This window comes from Sciurus carolinensis, chromosome 7 (assembly GCF_902686445.1).
Source record: "Sciurus carolinensis chromosome 7, mSciCar1.2, whole genome shotgun sequence".
In the NCBI taxonomy this organism is placed as follows: Eukaryota; Metazoa; Chordata; class Mammalia; order Rodentia; family Sciuridae; genus Sciurus; species Sciurus carolinensis.
Genome location: NC_062219.1, coordinates 139,410,901 through 139,435,694, shown reverse-complemented (window position 1 = coordinate 139,435,694; position 24,794 = coordinate 139,410,901). Strand labels below are relative to the sequence as shown.

Sequence of the window (24,794 nt, the reverse complement as noted above, 5' to 3'; positions counted from 1 at the left end):
TTGAGATTGTTCTTTGTATGCTGTGTAAAGATTACCATCAATTCCTTAGTGAGAATATAATAGAAATTTCTATAGAAATTTGCTATGATTCCTTTGCAGTGTGGTGTATAAATATGTTTAAAGAATTGCATTAAATATTTCAGGTAGGGATTGTGGATTTAGTTATTCTTAAATGTGGGAATTATAGTTGACTCAGCAACTACATTATCAAATTTACCTCCAAAACATACTTTAACTCTTCCTGTCTAGCCCTCTCGCCTCTACCCCTGCTCTCATCCAGCCTACCAGCAACTGTCCCGTGACACCTGCCATAGACTTCTTCCTGGTTTTCCTGCTTTCAGCATTAGTGGGTATTTTCCACACATTAGCCAAATGATGTTGCATCTGACTCTCAAGACCTTTCTTCATACCTAGAGTAAGTCCAGCTTCTTAGCTCTGCTCAAAACTCCTGGGTGATCATGGACTCCGGCTTGTCTTTCATACCTTATTGCACACAACTCTGCTTCTACAACATGTTCTTCCTTTCTTTAACACATCACGGTTGTCTCTGCTCCCACAATTCTTTCTTTCTACAATGCTCTTCTCCATTTTTTGTTCAGCTTGCTCTTTTTTGTTTAGGTTGCAGGTTAAATGTCACTTGGTCCCTTACTTCACAGCAGTCCCTGAGGCATTCCATCCTGTCACCCTCTGTGATGATCTGTATAGCACCTTGCTTGTTTTTTAATGCCATGTAATAAATTACCCCAAGTTTAGTAGCTTTTAAAACATTGCCCATGTATTAGCTTAGAGTTCTCTAGGTCAGAAATGTGGGCACCGCATGGCTAGGACCTCAGCTCAGGTTCTCACAAAGCTAAAATCAAGGCAGTAGCCAGGCAGTATTCTCATTTTGGGTTCAGAGTTCTCTAGCAGACTGACATGATTATAGAGGGACTCAGTTCCTCAGCTTCCAGAGGACACTCATGATCCTTGCCACATGGTCCCTTCCATCTGCAAAGCCAGAAGTGAAGAGTCTGTCTCTCAGGAAATTCTTCTCATGCTTCAAATCTTTCTGACCAGGAAGAGCTCAGTCCCTATTAACAACTCACCTGGCAAGGCAGGCACGCTGAAGGTGATCTCTCTTAAAGTCACTGATTCGATTCCTTAATTACACTCAGAATCCCTTCACCACAGCACTTAGAGTTTAAGTTAACTGTGTGTGTGCCTAGGGGTGGGGATCTAGGGACCATTTAAAATTTTGTCTGCCACAAGCACTTATTATTCTTATTTACTAATTTATTGCCTATCTTCTCTCTCTAGAATGTAGGTACCTTGAGAGTAGGGGCGTCTTTCATATTCTTGTTTGTGTGTAAAATTCTTAAAACATTGTCTGGTGCATTTTAGGTGCTTAATATGATTTTTAAAAAGAGTTTGAATTTAAGTTTGGGTTTTCTTGACATTCAATGTGCCCTTTCTTATAAGTCATCAATTTGAAATACTAAGTAGTTTTAATTAAAATAATATTTAGAAATAAACCCTAAAGATCCAGTTTATATTAAAAGAAGAACAGGATTTTGGAATTGGGTTGGTTTCTCTAATCCAACCCCTTCACCAGAGTTGGACAGCAAAAAGTGAAAAGTTGAAGAGCTAATCAATTAGTGTCTGAGTTGTCCTTAGGGTACAAGTGGCATTATACTTCTTTTGGTGATCTATGTTAGTGTAAAATAGGACTGTAAAAATAAAGATGAAAGAAGTGTTACTTTTATACTTTCGAATACGTTACGTTCAAGATGGCTTCTTGTTGAAGCCAGCACCTGTTTAACTGAGCTGGAAGATAGCTGCCAAGAGAAGATAGGCATGTTTTTGAGAAGAGATGCATTATCTGCTATGTTAGTTTTTCCTCACATGAAAAATACTTGAGAAGAACAACCTAATGGAAGAAAGATTTATTTTAAATCACGATTTCAGAAGTTTCAATCCGTAGTTGACTGGTTCCATTACTTTGGGCCTGAAGTAAGGCAGAGTAAAACTGCTCGCCTTATGGCCCCTCGGAAGCAGAGAGAGGGTAGGGTGGTGGTGGGTGGGGGAAGGCTGTGGATAAAATACACACTTCCAGGGCATGCCCCAGTAACCTGCTAATTCCTCCAGCTAGGCTTTACCTCCTGCGTTTTCTACCACCTCCCCAAAGGATCATCAGCTATGAATCAGTCAATACATTAATCCATTGATGAAGTCAGAGCCCTCATGATTTAGTAGTTACTTCCCCAGAGATCCATCTCTGAATCTTGCTGTATTGGGTACCAAGCCTTCAATGTATGAGCCTTTGGGGGACATTCCACACCCAAACCACAGCACCTTCATTCTGCACTATTAATCCTTCAAAATCTTTTTGAAGAAGAGGCACTAAAGAAGGGTAGGAAGAATATAGCCCTTAGAACTTGACATGTCTGGATCCAAATCCTGGTATCCCTCTAAGTAGTTATGACACTTGGTTTACAAGGCTCAATTTCCTCATCATTAAAATGAGAACAACAATAGATACTACAGAAGTTTTTAGTTTTTATGAGTATTCAATGATATATCATTTTTTTAAAAATCCTGGTATATAGGTGTTAGACAACTATAGGTGTTTCTAACTATTGTTAAAAGAGAGATTGTAGTACAAACAAAAATGTGTTAATTCAGAATTTGCAATAACTTAAGTGAGTTTAGGTCCAGTTTTTATTATCTCAAGGGAAAACAAGGCTTACCTGAGCTGATGCATAAAGCACTGTCTTAGAAAATGTTTACTGAAGAATAAAACTTTCACATTGTCTGTATTGGACACAAGCTTATTCTATAGAGTCCAGAAAAATTGTATTGAGTATTTATTTGTGTGAGACATATTGTTAGGACCTAAAGATACATTTCTAACTGGACAGGCATACCCATCTTATATTGCCTTGAAGAAGGGTCTCTGTCATTAAAGAATGGTCTTTGAAGGGCTCAGAAGTACCTGATCAGCTGTGTTTGAGTGCTCTTCTTGATCCCGGCTTTTTACATAATTGTTTCCCCATTTGGTCTTTCCCAGGCTTAGAGTAGCATAAAAATTTTCCTACATACAGGGCTCAGGTCCCTTTTCTATTTGTTATCTTCTCACATTTCCCCTCAAATTAGAAGGGAAAAAGCTGAGAGGCTTCAGATTTGAATATATATCTGCATTATTTACACATTTTTTAAAACTATTTTGGCCCCACCAATAACATCCTATATTTAATAAAAGTGTCCTTTGCTCAGAGTGGCCTGGTGGGACCGGATGCATTGATGAAGCGGAGCTGTCAGTGCTTCCTGCAGGTTTCATCTTTTGTCTGCCACTTAAATGTAGTTTGCTTTAAGAAAAGTTGACTAGCATTTAAAACTAAAGTTGTTTCTGTATTTAAGAAGATTTAATGCATATGGCAAGTTCTCTTTTCCGTGTTAGAATTTTATTTGTAGAAGGAGGAAATAAGTGCCACATGGTGGCAGCATTACTTAAATGATTGAAGTCCTGGTCGTGTGGGCTCTCCTTGCGTTTTCTGTAGTGTTGGGTGAGAGTTGACGGTCTTGCTCCTGACTTTCCCCATTCGGTTCCCACAAAAATTATGGACAGAGGTTCCTTTCAGGTGGAATCTGTGAGTCGAGGTGCTGTCACCTTTCTAACTGGAGAGGACACATCATGGCCTTTCTTATGTGGAGCCCAGGAAAGACACGTTAGTCCATGAGTATTTGTGAAGCGCATATGGAATAGATAGAACTACAATGGGTCAAGTCCCATTGTAGTTTTTAGCAAACCCCATTCACCTAGTGCTTTATTGAATAGTTATTGAATACCTAGGCATATCAGTAAGAATGTGTGTAGTTGTTATTAACAGCTGAAAAACAGAGGCTTTTTAAGAGGTAAGGCGTACGACTTGAAATTAGACTGACCCCCTTCCTTCTAAAAATAGAGGAAAACTAACCTCAGTTAAACCTGCACAGGAGTTAAATTCCATAGAAATTTATTAAAAGATAAAGAGCAGAATAGTGTCCTTCAAGGAAATAAAATAAGAAAAATTATTACCATGAAAGATAAAAAACTATAACCTGATATTTCAAAATGAGCTTGAAGAACATAAGGAAATTTTGGAAGTGAAGAAAGAATGATGACATAAGTCAGAAAAACTATTGAAATGATTGGATAAAATAGAACAGAAAAATAAAACGAGGTGAATGAATTCAGGCAAAAGAAATTTTAGAAGTATTTTAGAATTGAAAACTAAACAAGAAAGAAGACAAGAATGAATGAACAAAATGCTAGTCCTTAAGTGAAATTGAAAATAGAAAGGTTTAAAATTGAAGAGAAAGGGATAAAGAGATGAGGACTCAAGAGGAAGGAATGTTCCTTGATGATAAATTCAGACCATCCAAGATTATGTGTGATAATGAGCTCCTAGAGAAGAAAATCAAAGCAATGTAAAGGACAGATGTAAAAACAAGAATTCAAGAAAACTTTCCTATATTAACAGTACAGTTGGAATCGTATTGAAGGGCACTCTACTTTCTGTGAAGATTAACTAGGTATAACCAACACTGAGACATTTTCGGATAAAACTGTTGGATTTTATAGAAGAAAATTCTCTGGGCATCCAGACAAAGTGGCTAAATCCCTTATGAGAGGAAGAAAATTAGATTGTTAACAAATTTATATGTGTTATGCTAAAAGACAGTGGAGTAACAACGGGGGATTTTGTATTTAGCCAAACTGACTCTCAGACATAAGGACCACACTGTGAAGGTCCTGCAAGGACTCTGGAAATACTGTTCAAAAGATCATTTCCAACACAGTGAATTTCAGACAACCAAAAAGAATTGGTAAGCTTTAAAGATATGTTGAGCTATAGAATTTAATACTAAAGAGTGTATAAGAGGGACAGTGTGACATGTAGTGACTTCGTGTTCTGACCATGAAGATACATCATAACTGTCAGCAGATGGAAGGAGATGAGAAGGTGTGTGAAAAGTAGAATTCCCTTGCTGATGCCTTATGAATATTAACTGAAAATAAAAAAGACACTGTATTAGTCAACTTCCTGATGCTGTGAGAAAAAAAAATACCTGAGAAAAACAACTTAAAGGAAAGATTTATTTTGGCTTACTCTTTCAGAGGTTTTCATTCACAGTCACTTAGTTCTGTTGTTTCCAGTGGTAAGGCAGAACGTGGTGGCAGGGAGCACATGGTGATAAAGAGCTCCTCACCTCCTATCAGCCCGGGAGCAGAGAAAAAGGGACAACCAGGGACTGGGAGAAAATGCCTTTCAAAAGCACACCCCCAGTGACCAGTGAGGCGCCATTGCCTTGAGTTTCTACCACCTTCCAGTAGCAGGGATCAGGCCTTCCACACATGAGCCTTGGAAAAGTCATTTAAAGCCCAACCCATAACAGGCACTATTTCAAATTAGATCCTGAGATATAAGGAAAGGCTAGAGAAAGAAAAGATTTTCACCTAATTTAATATTCTTTATGTAGAGAACAAATAAACAATAGCTGAAAAAGTAGAGGTATTATATACAAGTGTATTGCATAAATTTTGGCATAAACATAACCATGAAAACAAAGATGCTGACTTTTAAAAATGCAGTCTCCACTTAAAACAGTTCAGTTTAGGATTTTTCACCTTTATGATGGCATGGAAGTGATACACAATCAGTGGAAATCATCTTTCAAATATTTTGAATTGGATCCGTTCCCAGGTTAGTGACATGAGGTCCAGTCCTCTCTTGCCATGTGGCCAGTACTGCAAGCCATAGCTCTCAGTCAGTCACACAGTCATGAAAGGAAACAAACAGTACTCAGAAGCATATGTGTTAAGCTAGGATGTTGGTAGGTTAGGTGTATTAAGTGCATTTTGACTTACAGTATTTTCAACTTCCTGTGTATACATTGTGTGTCTGTACTTATGAATTTGACTCATGAAATGATAAGCAACTGTGCATCAGTTTCTTCCTTTTAGAAGGAAAGAACTTTATATACACTTACATATATGTGTGTACACATTCACACACATGGTGTTTGGATGTATAGCCTTACACTTAAAACAGTGGTTGGGTATGTTTTTAAAAATAGTTACCTGAAGAGTACAAAGGGCAGAAAGGATAGAGATAGAAGCTAAGTGTCTTTGAATTTGTTTTGTTTCATAGATATAGTTTTGGAGCCATATAAATATTTTACACAATTTAAACAAAATTAAATTTTAAGGAGCAGTCCCAAAACATTGAATTAAATGTAAAGAAGCAAATCTGTTTCTGGATGATAGTTACACAGAAAGAAATTATTCCAAATAATGTTAAAACACAGTGATTTGATTATCACTCTTTCTTTAGTTCTCTCTTTGATTCTTTAGTTCTCTTTCTTTCTTTCTTTCTTTCTTTTTTTTTTTTTTTTCTTTTTTGTATTGGGGATTGAACTCAGGGTCACCTAACCACGTCCTGAGCCCCTTTAAGTTGCTTAAGGCTTATTAAGTTTCTGAGACTGGCTTTGAACTTGTAATAGTCCTGCTTCAGCCTTCTAAGCCTCTGGGATTACAGGTGTGCAACACCATGCCTGGCTTAGTAATATACTTTCAAAACACATAAGATTTTAAGAAATCTTAAATGGTTTTCAGTAATCTTTTTGTTAATGCTAGTATTAGTATTTTTATTTGATCAAATTAATGATAAGTAAATGAGTAATTGGGTTAGTGTTTTGAAAACCGGAAAGAAACAGTTAAGACAAAGGAAAATCATTTAAAATTCTGTAGTCCTGGGGAGTACTGTGCCACATCCTGTAATCCCAGCTACTTGGGAGGCTGAGGCAGGAAGGTTGGTCATAAGTTTGAGGTCAGCCTTGGCCATTTAGGGAGACCCTGTCTCAAAGAAAATTAAAAAGGGCTGGTGATGTAACTCCATGGTGGAGTGTCCCTGGGTTTAATCCTCAGTACTGGGAGGAAAAAAAAATATTTTATAGTCCTGACTTTGACTATCAATATGACCACATGATACATCTTTTCTTTCTTTCTTTCTTTTTTCTTTCTTTCTTTCTTTTTCTTTTCTTTTCTTTTTCTTTGTCTTTATTTTTGTCTTTTTCTTTTTCTCATATTTCCTAGCCTTGTCTACTGGAAGGTTAGAAATAATGACCAACCCAGTAGCAGTGAGCAGCCCTTGTGCTCAGAAACTGAATTCCAACTCCTGGTGCTGGCATGGTGGTTAGAGACCTGCTGATTCTGGAGCAGAAGTACAGGATGAGTATGGAGCATTAGGTTATACCAGAAAGTAAAGAGTTGACAGAGAACCCTGTAATTCTTATAAAGCCTCCCAGAGCCAATTTGAAGAGACTTCCACCAGACAAAGCAGTATTGAAATAGTTTGGAAAATCCCAAGTAGCTTTAAATCTATAGGATGCATATAAACAAAAACTCTTTCTTTTCACCCTTAGAGAATACTAAGGGCTTAGCTCGTTATTTTTTAAATTGGAAGTGAAGGCGGTAGGGGGTTGGAATCAAGGGATTTTTTTGTTTTTTGGTTTGTTTTGTTTTTTGCCTTTCATATGTGAACATTCCTCAGAGTAACCAAATAATGGCGTAAGGGCAGTTTCTCTTTCATAGAAGTAGCCCTGCTGATAAATGAGGACCAAATGCCAACATCCTGTTGAGAGGGCATAACCCACCTCTGAAAAATTCATACAAACAAAAAACAAAACAAAATCCTGAATCTGTTTGGACCTTTAGTTCTAACTATTAATTTACAGGAAAGGGAAGAGACAACGGAATATGTTAAATTACACCACAGGGATTCATTCATTAAAAAACAGACTATGGGAAATTATGCAGAACAAATGACTCACTTTATTTTAACAAACCACAAGGAAAAAATATGATAGAGAAGAAATCTGTAGATTAAAAAGCACTTAAGAAATGTTAACCAGTTGCAATATATGAATCTTAATTTAGGATTTGTTTCAAACAAATGGAGGGATGAGAAGAACATTTATAGGACATTTGAGGGAATGTGAGTATACTTGGATATTTAATGATATTAAAGAATTGTTGACTTTGTGTACAGTATAGTGTGTGTGTCTGTCTGTCTGTCTGTCTGTGAGAGAGGGGATATGTGTCTTATATTTCTTTTCCTAAGAGGAACCTTTGTCTTATAAAGACATGTTGAAATATTTACAGTGAAATGACACATTACCTGGGATTTTCTTCAGAATGTTCCAGGGGGCATCAGTGAAGTATTAGAAAGGGGACAAAAATCAGTCATGAGTAGAGAATTGTTGAAGCTAGTTGATAAGTACTTGAGGGTTCATTATATTATCCTCTCTCAACTTTTATTAGTTTTTAATTTTTCATTATGGGAAAATTAGAAAAAGTAAAAAACTGACCATGACTGTTTCATAGGAATGACTAAAAATAAAACAAAAATCCCAGTAATAGAACTTACTATTTTCTTACAGTTCAGTTTACCACCCTTTTTAAATGAACTTTTTGTTTTGTATTAATTTTGGATTTGCAGAGATAGTACAGAGTTTATCCTTCACCCAGTTTTGCCCATTACTGATGTCTTATATTACCATGCCACATTTGAAGAAACTAAAGAAACCGACATTGGCACATCGCTGTTAATGAAACACCAGACTGTATTTGGATTTCACGAGTTTTTCCATTACTGCCTTCTTTCTGTTCTGGGATTTTATCCAGGGTACCACCTTGCATTTAATTATCATGTCTCCCTAGACTTCTTTGGCCTGAGACTGTTCATCAGTCTTTTTGTTTTTCTTGACCTTGACAGTCTTGTACTAGCCACGTATCCAATAGAATGCCTCCCAGTCTGGGTTTGTCTGATTTTGTCTCGTGATTAGGCTATTGAGGGAAGAAAACCACAGAGTTGAAGTTTCCTTCCCATAGCACCACATAGGACTGCATACTATCAACATGATTCCACTGATCACACGAACCTTCATGGCTCAGTTGAAGTCACGTCAGCTAGGTTTCTCCTCACTATAAATAAAGTGAAGGGTTTCCCCTTTCCCTTATCTGTTTTTTCAAAGCATGTCACTAAGTCAGCCCATGCTCAAGTTGGGTGGGAAAGGTGGTTAAGCTCTACTTTCTGGAGGGGAATATAGCAGGATCCCCAAGACTCTCCCCAGGCTATGATTCATTACAAGAACTCAGGGGACTCAGCAACGGTTGTATTTGTGGCTGTGCTTTATTATGGCAAAAGGATACACAGCAAAGCCCATGAAGGGAAGAGGTGTTGGGAGAAGATTGGAGGAAACCAGGCAGAAACTTCAGGACTTCTCTCCCAGTCACAAGGATATGGCTGACTCTCCCAGCAACAGGCTGTGACAACACATGCAGAGTGCATTCTATTCTTCCTGGGCAGCTTGCCTGAACCTGAGAGTCCAGGATTTCTACTGGGACTGGTCCCCAGCCTAGCATGTACCAGAATCCCATGCCCCTGGAAGGAAGGCGTTCAGTGTTAACCACATTCTCTGTACAGACGGTGCAGGCACGGTGAGCTGTTTTTATAATTTGCAGAAAGTTATACTAGTGTAGAGTACTGTTTACTGTTCAGGATTCCAGTCCTCAGCTCAGACCAGCCTCGCAAGCAGGCCTTTCTAAGGACAGCAGACTCAGAACTGTTCCGTCTGGGGAGGTATCTATCTATCATTACTTTCACCACCCTTTTTTATTTTGAGGGTAAAAAAGAAATGGTAAAAAACATAGTGCATATTATATAATAGAGGCAATATGATAGATGAAACAAAATGAAATTTAAAGTGGAATCTAAAGTGTCTAATTTCTAGTGAAAGGTGTGGTACTCTAAGCCTCTTGTTCTTTTAGTATTTCTCTTGCCCATTTTCAAACATTGCTATAAAAATATTACTCATGTGGCAACTTTTGGAGATTTTCATAATTAAAAAAATGCCGCCAGGTGGTGACCTCATTTATTGCCAAATAATTAGAAGGCTGTAAATTTCAGTAGTAAGTAATAAGATAACAACCAGAACCTGGGTGGAAAGCTCAGAAAATAATTTCTAAGATGTGAGACACAATAAGAACTAGTTATTAACTTCCTTTTAATAGGAAAAACGTGGTCTTCGAGAAATGCGAGTTCTTGAAAATTTGAAGAATATGATCCATGAAACAAATGAACATACTCTTCCCAAATGCAGAGAAACGATGCAGGACAACTTGAAAGAAGTTCTCCAGAGATGTAAGCTTTTGATTTTGATTTCAAATTAATGCTGTGCCAAAATTTATTTTCTTGAGTATTATGGTGGGAAGGGAAAAGAAGGAACTCCTAATCAGGATATATTAAAGTCCTTATCTGATGACTAATGCTTTGATGTGTTGCCTTGATGTTAGGAGCATTCATCTTCAAGCAAGATGTGTGCATTGGTGGTACACAAGGCACTCCTTGTAGCATGCAAGAAAATCAAAACGTTTTTACCTTTTAAAAAGAAAGTTACCTATAAGAAGATGTGTGATGACCTGGAATTAGAATATGAAGCAGAGATATTTTTCCAAACAGACTACTAGAGGTTTTAGGGCTTTTTTTTTGCTTTTTTTTTTTTTTTTTTTTTTTTCAAAAAATGATCCATTCATAAATGTTTATATTTTATCACTTCTCTTCATTAAGTGAAATATTCTAATGTAGAGTGATAGTTGATCAAAACAATATTTATTAGTATTTTTAATATTAAACCATAACATAAGAGAAACTTTTTTAGTAACTGATTTTAAAATTAGCAGTATATCAGAAATTTAAGTCTTCTCAGATTTATATTGAGGACATTTGAGATATGATATACTGGCAAATATATTGAAGTACAAAATGGAAAAGTATCTTCAATGGCTGCGGGGACAAGACAGACCTGTAATAGATTGGTCTGTGAAGGAGATCAGCAAAGACCTTGGTAAATAGTGGAGGTGAATGTCTTTGTGTGGAAATAAGTCCAGGTTAATGGTCTTGTGTACTCTTATGCTAAAAGAAGTTTGGAAAGATAAATCCCCCAAGATCACATTTGGTTTGAGTGGAATAGCAAGAAGTCTAAAATTGACCATAGGCTTTTCTAAATTACTTAAACATGAACATGTTTGTACAGAACCCTGACCCCAACAAACATTCCAGTATTATGCTAAAAGGAAAATTCATTGTTATTAATTAGAGGGTGTATGTATGCGTTTGGTATGTGCCTATAACTCTTCTTTTCCACACTTTGAGTATATAAAAGTAAATTGGGTGAAACTCAGTAGAAAACTATGAACAGCTATTTTGACTGGTTGCCTTCTTGGTCTAAAACTCTAAGTAAGGACAGCCTCTTGAAAGTAAATTCTTACCAGTGAAATAGAAAACTGTTAACTGGTAGTTTGTGATCTGGACTGAAAATGTGTTTTCTTGAATGGATGAGTTAAAACACAAAATGTGAAGTTAATGGGATTCTAACATCTGTGAAATGCTTTGGTCTTATTGGCATTAAAACCTGGCAGTGGCTTTTGGAGCTGTCTTTCTGCTAACAGCAGGAATAGCTTCTTCAGTAGGACTCCAACATAAGAATGTTCTTGTGCCTATTATGCTGACTGTCAACACTTATAATGAAGAAAATTATCTGCCTTTAAAGCTGATGTAGTTTTAAAACTTAGTCTGAACTTGGCTGTCATTCCTAGCAAGTTTCATTTTTAAAAACTTGACATTTTAAATCATATGTTAGCTTATTTATTTTCACTACTGATCGATCAGGGAGTTTTGCAGAATCATGCAAGCATGCTTACATATTGAATATGAAGTATATTACAAGACTAGTGGCAAGTTGAGTTTTGTTTGGGGCTTATTAGTAGAGTGGCTTTGTTTGTATCTTTCTGTACACGTTTGAGAACTCAGGGGGTTCAGTCAGTTGTGCCCCCAGAACCCTGCAGATGGACCGCACTCCACTGGCCTGGCACTGTACGCAGGAAGCCCCCTGCTCCACAGCCCGGGAGTGTCCCAGGGGAGAGCTAGTGCAGGTCCTCAGCTTGGCATTGTTTCTTCTTTGGGCTGCACAGCCACCCAGTTTGCAGAGTGTTCTGGGGTTGGGTGAGCAGATGTTTTAGAGCCTAAACTCACCATGGTTCCATAAAAACCACAAAAAGTAAATGAGAGTCTACCAGGATACAAGAAAGCAACCAATAAGATAACTTGTCATCAAAATTCAGCCTTTCCATTGTTCTCGTTCTTAATACACCAGTGGTGTTTGGGTTCCACTTATTGATTAGCCAGTAGGCTTATAAATTTCACCAAGTTTGCGGTCAGAAGATCTTGCTTCGAGATCAAGGGTGCTTGATTTTAGAGAGTGAGGAGGACAAAAAGCTTCTAGGTTGTTCCTCAGATAGCCTAACATGGCCATAGTTAGAGTATTCTCTCCCCCTTCTCCTTCTCTTTAAGTGCAGTGATTTTTCCTTTTTTTAAAGGCTATTTTTAAGTGATAAGAAATAAAGAGGAAATAATTTCTCTCTCTCTCTCTCTCTCTCTCTCTCTCTCCCTCCCTCCCTCCCTCCCCCCTCCCCCCCTCCCTCCCTCCCTCCCTCCCTCTCCCCTTCCCTCCCTCCCCCTTCCCCCCACTTTTTTTTTGTGCTGAGGGTTAAACCCAGAGCCTCACATATGTAAGCATATGATCTGCCCTGAGTTACATGCTCAACTAAGAACTTTTTTAAAAGAAGGAAAGAAACAAAAACAAAACAGAAAACCATAAATCACATTAAAAAATTTCCTAAAAATAACCGTGCTTTTTAACTTTGGTGCAGATCATTTTCCGTATACCTATACATTTACCCAGATAGTAGGATGGATGAAGGAGTGATCGCTGGATGAGTAGCTAGGGAAGGATTGAGAGGAAGAAATGAAGAAAAGACATTTGGCAAGAATGGGATTGTGTGATTTTTACATTGAAGTATTTTTAATTTGTTACACTTGACAACAAAAATTTAAATAAATCAGAAGGCAATACCTTAAAACAAGTGTTTTTTACTGTAAAAGATTGTAGTTACTAATCATTCTAAGGAGAATTATTATAAAAAAAATTTAGAAGGTGCAGTCATCCTGTTCTTGCTTCTGTTTCTTCTTATTGTTTCCATTGTTGGCAGATGATTGCTTGCCTCCCCAGGGAGAGAGGGTTAGGGCTGGTGTACCTCTCCTCTCCCTTCTCTCCCCCACCCTCTTACTATTAAGTTTCCCTTTTCCGATTTATTGTATCTGTAATGATATTATAGTTCTCAGTTTGTTTTCTTAACTCTGCAGCCTCACTTTTCATTTCATTCTGTGTTTTATCATCGAATTTGATCTCTTTCATTAAACTCTTATTGTTGATTTGTATGGAAAAGGACCTATGAGGAATTTTATTAGGTTTTCTTTCAGAATGAATGCTTTGTCTTATCTGTCTCTCACATATTATGTTTCTTTCTCCCCTCTCTCATCTATTTTTCAACAAATTATAGTACATTGGAATTCTAAGAGTTTGGGCAACTTGTTTTCTCTTTCTTACTTTGACTTTTGGGAGATGCGTTGGTTAGAGTCAAATTTGGATTTTCAATTCTTTACTAAAATCTATGTTCCTATTCTTGGCCACCACTTTTCAGTGTTTATAGTATATAATCATAATTCCTCTTTTTTTGCTAAGTGATGAGTTTTTGACCTTTTTAACTTGTTTTGCAGAGTATTTAGGGAACTAAGATTTTACTTCACTCTGCCATTTTTACCTAGAAGTCTTTTAGAATTCACTCTGATTCAAAATGCTAATTCTTATAACATTTTACTAGTTAGAATTGTCACCTATTTTTTTAATACTACCATAACCCAGTAAAATAAATATTCATCATCTTTCCCACTTCATAGTTGAAGAAACTGAAATTTGTAGTGATTTAACACTGCTGGTTCTCCCGTGATATTTGGAGGAACTCTTGTGCAAAGCGAATTCTGCTGACTCCAGAGCTGAAGCTCAGCTTCAGGCCGTCCCGTTCTGCACAGCTGAGAAAAGTCCTCCTGTCCTCTGGGTCATGCTCTCTGGATTCCCTCCTGACCCAGCTTCCCTCTTAGTCGGCATTGTAGTTCCACCTGGAGCTTTGACTCCAGCGTTGGGGTTCCCCTGCTGCCGTCCTGCCAACACTTGCTCAGTGACCTCACACAGAAATGGGATCACACCTTCGGTGTCGTCTGCGTGCCACATTTTTGTTTTCAGCCTAGGCCACCCCCCCTGAATTCCAGACGTCTGTTTCCAGCTGCCTGATCTACTAAACACCTCAGTATAGCATATCTAGAACCAAACTTCTAATGATTTGGTTCAACTTTGAGACTATAACTAGAATCTGATCATCCTTACCACTTCACCAACTGCTCCCACTCTGGTTTAAGCCACTCTTCTCCCTTATGTGGATTATTCTAGTAGCTTCATAACTGATCTCTTTACTTCTTTTTCCTCCCAATAGTCCATCCTTCACATAGGAGCCTGAATGACTCCTTTATGTAACTCAGTTCTGTCTTTACTGACTTCAGAATCTCTTCATCTTTATAGATTAAAAGCCCAAATCCTCACAATGATCTGGAAGTTACTATATTATGTCCCTCATTCTGACTTTTTGTTGTTCTAATTAGTTACATAGGACAGTAGAATGCATTTTGACATATCACACATAAATGGAGTATAAACTTCTCATACTTGTAGTTGTACATGATGTAGAATCACACCTGTTGTGTAATCATATATGTACATAGGATAATAATGTCCGATTCATTGTACTGTCGTTCCTACTCCCTTAGCTATTCCTGTCCCTTCATTCCCTTCTGCCTAATCCAAAGTACCTCTGTTTTTCCCTAGTTCCCCTCTTATTGTGAAATAGCATCCACATATCAGAGAAACCATTCAGCCTTGTTTTTTTGGGATTGAATTATTTCACTTAGCATGATATTCTCCAGCTCCATCCATTTACCATCAAATGCCATAATTTCATTCTTCTTTAAGGCTGAGTAATATTCCATTGTGTGTGTGTGTGTGTGTGTGTGTGTATATATATATATACACACACAGACACATCACATTTTCTTTATGCATTATCCATTTATTAGTTGAAGGGCATCTAGGCTGGTTCCATAGCTTAGCTATTGTGAATTGAGCTAACTTAGATATTGTGAATTGAGCTGCTATAAACCTGGATGTGACTGTGTCACTGTAGTATACTGATTTTAAGTTCTTTGGGTATAAACCAGTGAGTGAGATACCTGGGTCAAATGGTGGTTCCATTGCAAGTTTTCTGAGGAATCTCCATACTGCTTTCCATAATGGTTGCACCAGTTTGTAGTCTCACCAGCAATGTGTGAGTGGACCTTTTCCCCCACATCCTCGCTAACATTTATTGTTGCTTGTGTTCTTGATAATTGCCATTCTGATTGGAGTGAGGTGAAATCTTAAGAGGAGTTTTGCAGTTCTCTAATTGCTAGGGATGTGAACATTTTTTCGTGTATTTGTTGATTGATTGTGTTTCTTCTTCTGTGAAGTGCCTGTTCAGTTCCTTAGCCCATTTACTGATTGGTTATTTGTTTTTTCTGTCCTATCATTTCCTTTTTCCCTCACTTCATGCCAGCCACTGTCTCCTTCATCTTCTCTAATGTGCCAAGCACACTCCCACCCCAGTGCCTTTGCACTCACTGCTCCCTTGGGACTCTCTTCTCTCAGATGCTGTGCACTCTCATTTCCTGTAGGTCTCTGCCCAATGGCAGTGTGAGAACTTTCTTGGCCACCTCTTTCACTTGACATTCCCTGGCTTCTCTGCCATGCTTTGTTTTGTCCATATCATCCTTCACCAGGTGACATGCTAATTATTTACCTGCATATTGCCTATCTTCCATACTAAAATATAAGTTCCTGAGCTCAGGGACATTTTGTTCACTGTAGTCTCACCGAGGACAGTGCCTGGCACTTTGTAGCTACTCAGTAATTATTTTGTTCATTGAAATAAATGAGTGAGCATTTAGCCAACATCTGCTCCTAGCACCAAACCAAAATTATTGTCATGATAGTATTTCTCCTTTACATGGTAAAAATCAGGACATTGCTAGCTGTGTGTATGGCACAATAACTCTGTCAAGGTGCTAACTTGAAAAATGTTTTGGTTAAGAGAAAAGCACCTGATAAATTCCTGACCTATTTTTTTCTTTAAGTCAGTATAGCCTCCTAAAACACTGAGACAGCAGGGGGAATTTCTTTGTACTGAATTAGCTAGAACCAGTAAGTGATAGGAAGTAAGAGGAAAGATCCCAGAAATGGACCTTTTCTTTTTGAAGTCGGTAATTGTGAAGGAAGACAATGTTTGGTGGAGTGAGGTGATTCTCTTAGATTTTATAAAAGCAAATTTCAAAATTCAGAAAATAAACTTTTTCTGTTGTGTGACTTAGTTAAAGTATATTATTTCATAGGGGCTGAAATTTCTTAAAATATATGTTCTGTCCAGACATAAAGACAATTCCGTTGAGAAACCAAGTATGCCTTTGTCAGATGTGTCATAACTAAAGGATGTAACAAATGACAAAGTAAGTGGCACAGTCCTGTAACTCTGAGATTACTCAGAATGATCTGAACATGGCAAACCAACCAAAGACAGCAATTCAGATTTTTAAGTTACATTCACAGAGCCAGGAAGGGAAGAAAAAAAACAGGAAATGATAGAACCACTGCCTGGGAAAGATGATGTCATCTAAATATGCTGCAGAAAGGAGGCAGATCTAATCAACTCCTATTTTCTTTTGTTTTCATCTTTTCTTTTAGGAAAAAACAATGATTGGGAACCTAATATTCAGTCCTTAAATATTATCTTTGATAATTACAAAATTAACAGTTGCTGATAAAAACATAACTTTTTGAAAACAAAATCCTCCTCTTTTACCATATTCCCAGAGGGAAAAGCCTAACATTTTCTAAAGAGAAATCACAGTCCCGCCCCGTTATGGAACTCGTGACCTAGTTGGGCCTAGCCTGGGGTGGGGTAGGAAGGCATGATTGTGAAAGATTAGGTCAACCTCCAGTTTAAGCAAATGCAAGAGAAGTGGTAGAATACACGTGTATCTGATGAAGGAATCTCAAATAAGGGAGAATCTTTATAGAGAAGAACTAATCTAGGAGGGCTTTATGAAGACAGTGACCTTGAACTCAGCTTTTGAAACAAAACATTTTAAAAAGAGGAAAGAAATAAGGAAAGCACTTTCAAGAAGGATAGGGCAGTAAATAGAATAATAGCAATAACATTTTACAACTAATAGATGTGTGAAAAGAGCTATTTTGGGTGGTTTTTATTAGTAGTATTTGAATTATTGTGAGATTAATGTCTGCTGTTATCTCATGTAACAGTCATGTCAGTCCTAAAGTCCTAGTTGCTGTGCTCATTTTACATGCATATGTTAAAATGTATAGCCAGTATTCTCTCAGAGAGTCATTCTGCTTCTCAGTAACAGAAATGCTCCCGGGGCCTCCAGTAACAGATGCTTAATAGAGGATTTCAGCTCCTCTTCCACCTCCAAAAACAACCCCTTGATGCTCACACACCGGCTCCCTGAGACCACTGCTTTCCCGCATCTTTTGCCCTTGCATATATCACATTCCTTCCCCTGCACTATCTTTCTTATCTTCCAGCAACCGAATTCTTATTTACCAATCAAGGTCAGGCTTGAATGTCACCCTCTTCCTGATAAATTATTTCTCTGACAAATCATACAAATTTCTCTGCAACTTGATCACAGTTTTACTATCCTACATTGTATTAGTTTCTTGATTGCTTGCTGTGTGTGTAAAGAACTATTGTAAGTGGTTTGTATTGGTCATATTTTAAGTTTTTTTATGAATATCTCATGTAATTATTGTTCAGTTCTGAAGTCCTTTTACTGATTGTCATGCTCATTTTATAAGTGAGGAAGTGAGGTCTAAAAGAGTAGGAGCAGCACAGGAACAGTGCCTGGCACATGGTAAATGCTCAGTAAATCTTTGATGAATGAATGAGTGAATGAATGAGAAAACTTCCACAGCTGAGGGCTCAAGCTGAGACTGGGCTGACCACTGACCCTTAGCTTGCATACCAGATGTCTTCATTTGGATCAAGTAAGAACACTTGTGAGCAGAAATAAAATAAATCTGGTAAATGAATAAATTTGAGTGACTGCAGAATTGAAACTGGTTTCATTGATGAAATAATAAGAGGAATAGAGTATCGAGCCAAGTCGTAAGAGTCAAAGATCTGATTTGAAATGCTGTTTCCTGTCCTAATTAGTTGTATGACCTCTTCAAGTGACAACTTCACCTCTCTGTGCCTCAAATGTATCATTCATAAAATGGGATGGTCACTTTTCTAAGAAAAAAGTGTGATTAAGTGGAGTAAAGCATGTGAATTTCTTAGTGTAGGTCTTGGCACATAGTAAATGCTCAAATAACTGTAGTAATGAATACATGAGTATCCTGTATCTGAAATGCTTGGGACTAGAATTGTTTTGAATTTTGGCTTTTTCTTTTTTGATCTGAGAGCATTTGCACATATGAAATGAGATCTCTTGGGAGTAGGACCTAAGTCTAAAGAGGAAATTCACTTATAATTCGTATATACCTTATATACATAGCCTGAAGGTAATTTTATACAGTATTTTTAGTGTGCCTGCATTTTGCCTGAGACCCTTTGCAAGAAGTCTGGTGTAGAATATTCCACTTGTGTCATCATGTCAGTACTCGGAAGGGTTTTGTTTTGTTTTGTTTTGTTTTTAGTATCAGGGATTGAACTCAAAGTCACTTAACCACTGAGCCTTATCCTCAGCCCTTTTTATTTACTTATTTATTTTAATTTTGAGGCAGGATCTCACTAAATTGTTAGGGCCTCAGCCTCCCTAGCTGCTGGGATTACAGGCATGTGCCACTATGCCTGGCTAGTGCTCAGAATTTTGGAGTCTTCTGGATTTTCAGTTTAGGGATACTCATCCTGTGCCAGCAGCTTAAGTTCTTAAGAAATGGAAATGACTTGATAGAAATGATCTGGAGAGGGTTAAACTTGTGCTGGCTACTAGGATGCTTTAGAAGACAGAAGAGCTGGGGTGAGAAGAAAAGTAGAAAGTTGTGGAAGCCAGCTAGAGGTGAAGTGCTGCCTGCAAGAGAGCAGCGGTGTGGGTGAGGAAGGGTGGAGTTAATGTGTTAGAGAGACGTGAAGCCATGATTCCTCAGAATGCCGCCATCAGAGAATTCCGAGGTGGTTCTTGACAACTTATCCTTGAGTCAGTATTCATATGCCCTTTGGCTTGCATCTCAAAGCTCAAAAATGATGATTGCACAACATCTCAAATATGTTGGCTAGACTTGTTTTCCCTTCTAGCCACCCACCAACCACCAAAATGATCAGTTTCTTGCGTAGTTTCTTAAGATATAACAGAATCCAAGTAAGTCTTTCCTTGAATAAAGGCTGCCGATTATAAACCAATGTCTTGTTTTATTTCAGTGCAAGCAGCTAATGACTCCGTCTGTAGACTACAGCAGAGGGAACAGGAACGAAAAAAGGTAAAAGTAGATAATAAGCATGTAACTCCTGGATGTTTCTTTTCATTTTTTAATTTTTTTTGCTACTGTTGATGGAATCCAGGGGCACCCTACCACTGAGCTATATACCCAACCCTTTTTATTTTTTTATTTTGAAACAGGGTCCTGCTAAATTGCTTCAGACCTCTCTAAATTGCTGAGGCTAGCTTTTTCCTTGCAATCCTCCTTCCCTGGCCTCCTGAGTCACTGTAATTACAGGTGTGCACTACAGCACCCCTCTCTCTGGGTGTTCATTATCATCATATTATTGGCAGTTGCTTTTGATCAAAAAATTCTCCAAATTATTTTGTTTTATTCAGTGACCTAAGGAATTTAAAACTGGCTATTTCATTGAAGATGGGTTGAGGAGATGTAGTCACATGGTCACACCATCAGTATTTTTATAATTCAGATTGCAGATCTCTTTTTTTATCTTTTCAATGTTTTCATCTTTTCCCTGAAAGTGGCATTTGTCTCATGAAGGAGAGAGAAAAATGGAACTTTTATATGAAGCAAAAAATACCCACCAGATTGGAAATATAAATCTTTCCTTTGAGCCTTAAGCATAGGCTATATTATGTATATTTCTTCTAGAAAAGGAAGCATTCATGCCTGCAGATGGGTTATTTAATGAATAGTCATAGGAGTGTGTGAATCACTTGCTGGGCAGTGCTTTGCTTATTTGAATTATATCTTAACTAAATTCAGATGTGGAAAAACAGCATAAGAATTTAAGTTTCTGTGATAATTTGTTGTTTTCACTGGAACTTTTCATAAAGTTCTTTTGTAACTTGTTCATCACTCTAAATAAAGGTATGCCTTACAGTTACATTAAGAGATGCTGAAAATATTAAGTCACTCCGAAAACAATGCCTTTTTGCGTGTGTATATCATTACTAGCTCTGTCTCTTTGGAATATGTCATTAATCCACAGTACAAAGTTTAGATCTGTCACTGTATTAGTATATAATGGAATGAACCTTTCCAGTTCTTTAATTTGTACACCCTATACTCAGTTTTAGATGTAAAGTTTAGAAATTAAACATTTTGATGATTTAAGTCTTACTGAAAAGACTCGACATTGAAGACAGATGGGAAGACTGCCCAAGGGTACCAGGGTCCCAGCAGGCAGGGTCAGGAAGCAGGGCCACTGCTGAGCACATGGATGAAATAGCAAGTCGCAGAGCCATAGTCAGGACTGTCCATGTTGGGGTATAGTGCCAGCATGGTGCCCAGAGAACTGTGCTGGCAGATGTGGGTCCTTGAATGGGTCATGCCAGGCTGGAGAGCAGATGATTTTTTAATCCTCTACTTTGCTGGGTGCCACCGAGGATGAAAGCTTTTAATTTGTTAAGACAATTGCTACAGTCAAGGAGCTAAAAGTTGAGGTGCTCCAAACTCCTAACACTAATACAGTGTAGGATATTTAGAGCTGTGATCAAGTTGCCAAGAAATTTGTGCACTTCTGCAAAAGGAAAAATGAATTAGGAAGAGGGTGACATTCAAGCCTGACCTTGATTGGTAAATAAGAATTCGGTTGCTGGAAGATAAGAAAGATAGTGCAGGGGAAGGAATGTGATATATGCAAGGGCAAAAGATGCGGGAAAGCAGTGGTCTCAGGGAGCCGGTGTGTGAGCATCAAGGGGTTGTTTTTGGAGATGGAAGAGGAGCTGAAATCCTCTATTAAGCATCTGTTACTGGAGGCACCGGGAGCATTTCTGTTACTGAGAAGCAGAATGACTCTCTGATAGAATATTGGCTTTACATTTTAACATGTACATTTCTCTTGACTTTCAAAATGAAAAAGCACTCTGCGCCTCATTTGCCTCTCTGACACGCTGCTTATGTAACTTAAGCAGATTAGGGTGAGTTCACATTCACACGAGTCAGTCTTTCAGAGACACTGTCAAAGCAGTTATAATTCTGATAAACAAATTTTTGTTATTCTTGAGTAGGATGAACCCTTAAATTATAATTGGAATAGTCCTCTTGTCATTTTGTATTGTATTCACATTTAACATCTTAGCTGTACCTATATAGGAAGAAAAATGACCAGATTGCATTAAAAATATCTGGCTTTTTCTATTTGTGATGATTGGTTCTTTTTACTAGCTAGATGTATGCCCTTGGATGAGTCCCTGAGCTTCAAGCATGAAGGAGGCTGAGGCAGCATCACTGGAGCCCAGGAGTTCAAGATCAGCCTTGACATAGTGAGCCCTGTCTCAAAATAAAATAAAACAGAAAGGACTGGGGATGTATCTCAGTGGTAAAGTGTTCCTGAGCTCAGTCCTTAGTATAGAGGAGGGAAAGGGGGGAAGAGAAGGAAAAGGAGGACCCCCCAAAAAAAAATGGCCTCAAGAAATAAGACTATGATGATATTATTTCTTACTATCATTATATCTGAGAATGTTGTTATATTAATTTTTGTAAAATACTAAAAATTAATATTTTAGAATATGCTGCAAAGTAGAGTTTCACTGAGAGTTACTGTAGATTATATGAAACCTGTATTAGTAAGGAACCACCCCGATTTTCTTCTCTCAAGATGGTTAGTAAAATTAACCAGCTTAAGGGTATTAAAGGGGTACATTTTCACAGACCAGCACAAAATGAAAAAATTTTACAGTCTTGGTGGGACAATGAACTTTTGTCTTAAATTTTCATTTTTTTAGTGTTTCTCTAATTAGTAGAATAATTTGAAGTATGACTCTTTAGGATTTTTTTTTTTTAATTGCCATATCTAGCTTTTTCTGAAACTGACTTTTCAGAGAGGTTAGACTGCATGTATAGCCCCCTCCCCATGTATGTGTATGTCATAAAGCTTAATTTCTCCTATTACAAATATGTAGAAAGTAAAAATGACCTCTTCTTGCATTTTACAAGCTAATATTAATTGTTGCCTTCGCTTATCCTGTTGGCAACATTTTGTATATTGGAAAGGCTTGCAAAACAAAGAAAGATGGGAGTAGTAATGGAATTAAATAGACTATTGCCATTAATCATTAATTCTTCTTTGCCAAGACAATTTGTGGAATTCTGTGGGAAGTAAATTGATAAACGTCATTCATCCAAATCACATTTCCCACAATTGATATCTAAAAGTACATTCAAAAGAACAATAAATGCACATTCCCTGGTTATTTAACATGTCTTGAGAACTGCCACTAATACAAAGGTCGCAGTGTGGGTGCTAAGTAACGAAGTGAGAGTGCAGTTGGCTTGTGAAGTTCACTGGCTCTGAAGAACAGGCCATCAAGAGAGGGGGCTGACTCTGTGAGTAATTTAAACCTAGGTTTGTGCACAGCATCCACTATTGAAGCCCTGTCCAGCCACACTGGAGACAGTGATGAAGTAAATGTGACTGTTTTGGTTTCATCTTGTCCACAGATATTTATTAGACTTAGTTATGCTTCTTCATAATTTTTTTCATGATGGAGGTGAGATCCTAAAAGCCATATTCTTCATAGAGTTTGAGAATACAAAGTAAAATATAATGCTGTTCTCTTTAAAATAATTTTTGTCACTTGTACTGATATTTCATACCAAAATTGTTTTTTCTGTGCCTGTATAAGGTACGCGTAAAATTAACAGCATGTGTATTGCTGACATATGTTCCAAAAGACCTTAGAAACCTTAGTTGGATTATTCAGAATTGTCCTTTAGACCAGCATTTCTCACCTTCAGTGCTGTTGACATTTTAGACCAGGTAGAAGAGTCTTCCTTATGGTTGCTGCCCTGTGCACCATGGGCTGTTTAACAGCATCCTTGTCTCTACCCACAAGCTGCCAGTAGCTCCTCCCTGACTTCTGTTAAAATAACCAAAAATCTCTTGAGAAAGAAGCACCCTGCTTTGAGGGGGTGCTCACTGATGTATGTGTAAAAATATATCTATTTTGTATTCCAGAGTTTATTTATTTAACTGGTTCTGGATATAGTTTAGCTTCAGAATTAGTTTCTATTTAAGTTTACCTTTTGTGGGAGATAAATATAGAGATATCTCAGTATATTATTACTATTTCTTTCTCTGTTGTGACTTAATTTGTATAGTTACTAAGTAGAAGGATGTAACTCCATTATGACTGATGACTTCTACTGCATGGTTGTAGCTCACTAATAAACTTCCTCTTCATTTTTGTTTAGTTAGAATTTTCTAAGTATCCTCCAAAGAAAGCAAATGTATCCATCTGAAACTTTATTTCAGTTTTTTTATTGTGGTAAAATATATATAGCATAAAATTTTCCTTCCTAACCATTTTTTAAAGTGTACATTTCAGTGACTTTAAATCATTCACACTGTTGCGCAGCTGTAACATCACCACCTTCTCTCCATAGAACTCTTTGATCTCGAAAAACGAGACTCTACCCATTAAGCACGTTACCTCCACTCCCCTTTGCCCGCACTCCAAATCACTGTTCTACTTTCTGTCTCTGAATTTGGCTACTCTAGGTACCTCATGTAAGTGCGATCATATACAGTATTTGGGGTTTTTGTGATGTTTCTTTCTTTAGTATTATGTCCTCAAGGCTCATCTTGTGTTTGTAGCACGTGACAGACTTAAGTTCCATTTTAAGTCTGAAGAACTCTTCCATTAGATGTATACAACACATTTTGTGCAGCTGTCCATCTGTCTGGGTGCTTGGGTTGCCTCCCCCTTTGGGCTGTTACAAATAATACTGCTGTGAGTATGGGTGTGCACGTATCTGTTCACATCCCTGTTCTCTACTCGTTTGGGTATGTACCCCAAAGTGGAATTACTGGATCAGGTGTGATTCTATATTTAATGTTTTGAGGAGCCTCCATAGTATTTCATAGCTAGGTTTACCACACAGCCCAAGTTTTTATCTTCCTTAAGCACAGAGCTCTTAGAACTTTTTAAAACTGTTTTGGATGGAAATCTGTATTCTTCTGTGCTTTATGAATTTATTAAATGTTACCCATTAGTTTTCTGTATTTAATATTATTGAAAATAACATTTTACATCATGGTGAGAGACAGAGAGAGTTGTATTTCTATGCCAGATGCCCTGACTGTGCTTTAGGTTTTTCTGTCTGTCTTCTCCTTTGCCATAGGCTGATGACTGTCATTTCTTCACATCTCATTTATCAGCTCTTTCTTTTTCTTATTTGTGATTTTTAATATGGTGTAGTCCTGAAACCCATTTAACTGGTTAGAATTGTGTGTCACATAGACCAAATACGTTTAGAATCTTCTGAAAACA

At 37.6% G+C, this 24,794-nt stretch overlaps 1 protein-coding gene across 2 annotated transcripts in view; it reads left to right on the top strand.

The window, feature by feature from the left end:
* Window positions 1-24,794, top strand: part of Bloc1s5 (biogenesis of lysosomal organelles complex 1 subunit 5) — a 34,569-nt gene that overhangs the window by 5,730 nt on the left and 4,045 nt on the right. For both annotated transcript variants that reach the window (XM_047557860.1, XM_047557861.1), the window contains 2 exons: window positions 10,094-10,223; window positions 19,499-19,557. In XM_047557860.1, coding sequence (XP_047413816.1) covers window positions 10,094-10,223; window positions 19,499-19,557 — 189 coding nt within the window. The remainder of the gene's footprint in view (window positions 1-10,093; window positions 10,224-19,498; window positions 19,558-24,794) is intronic.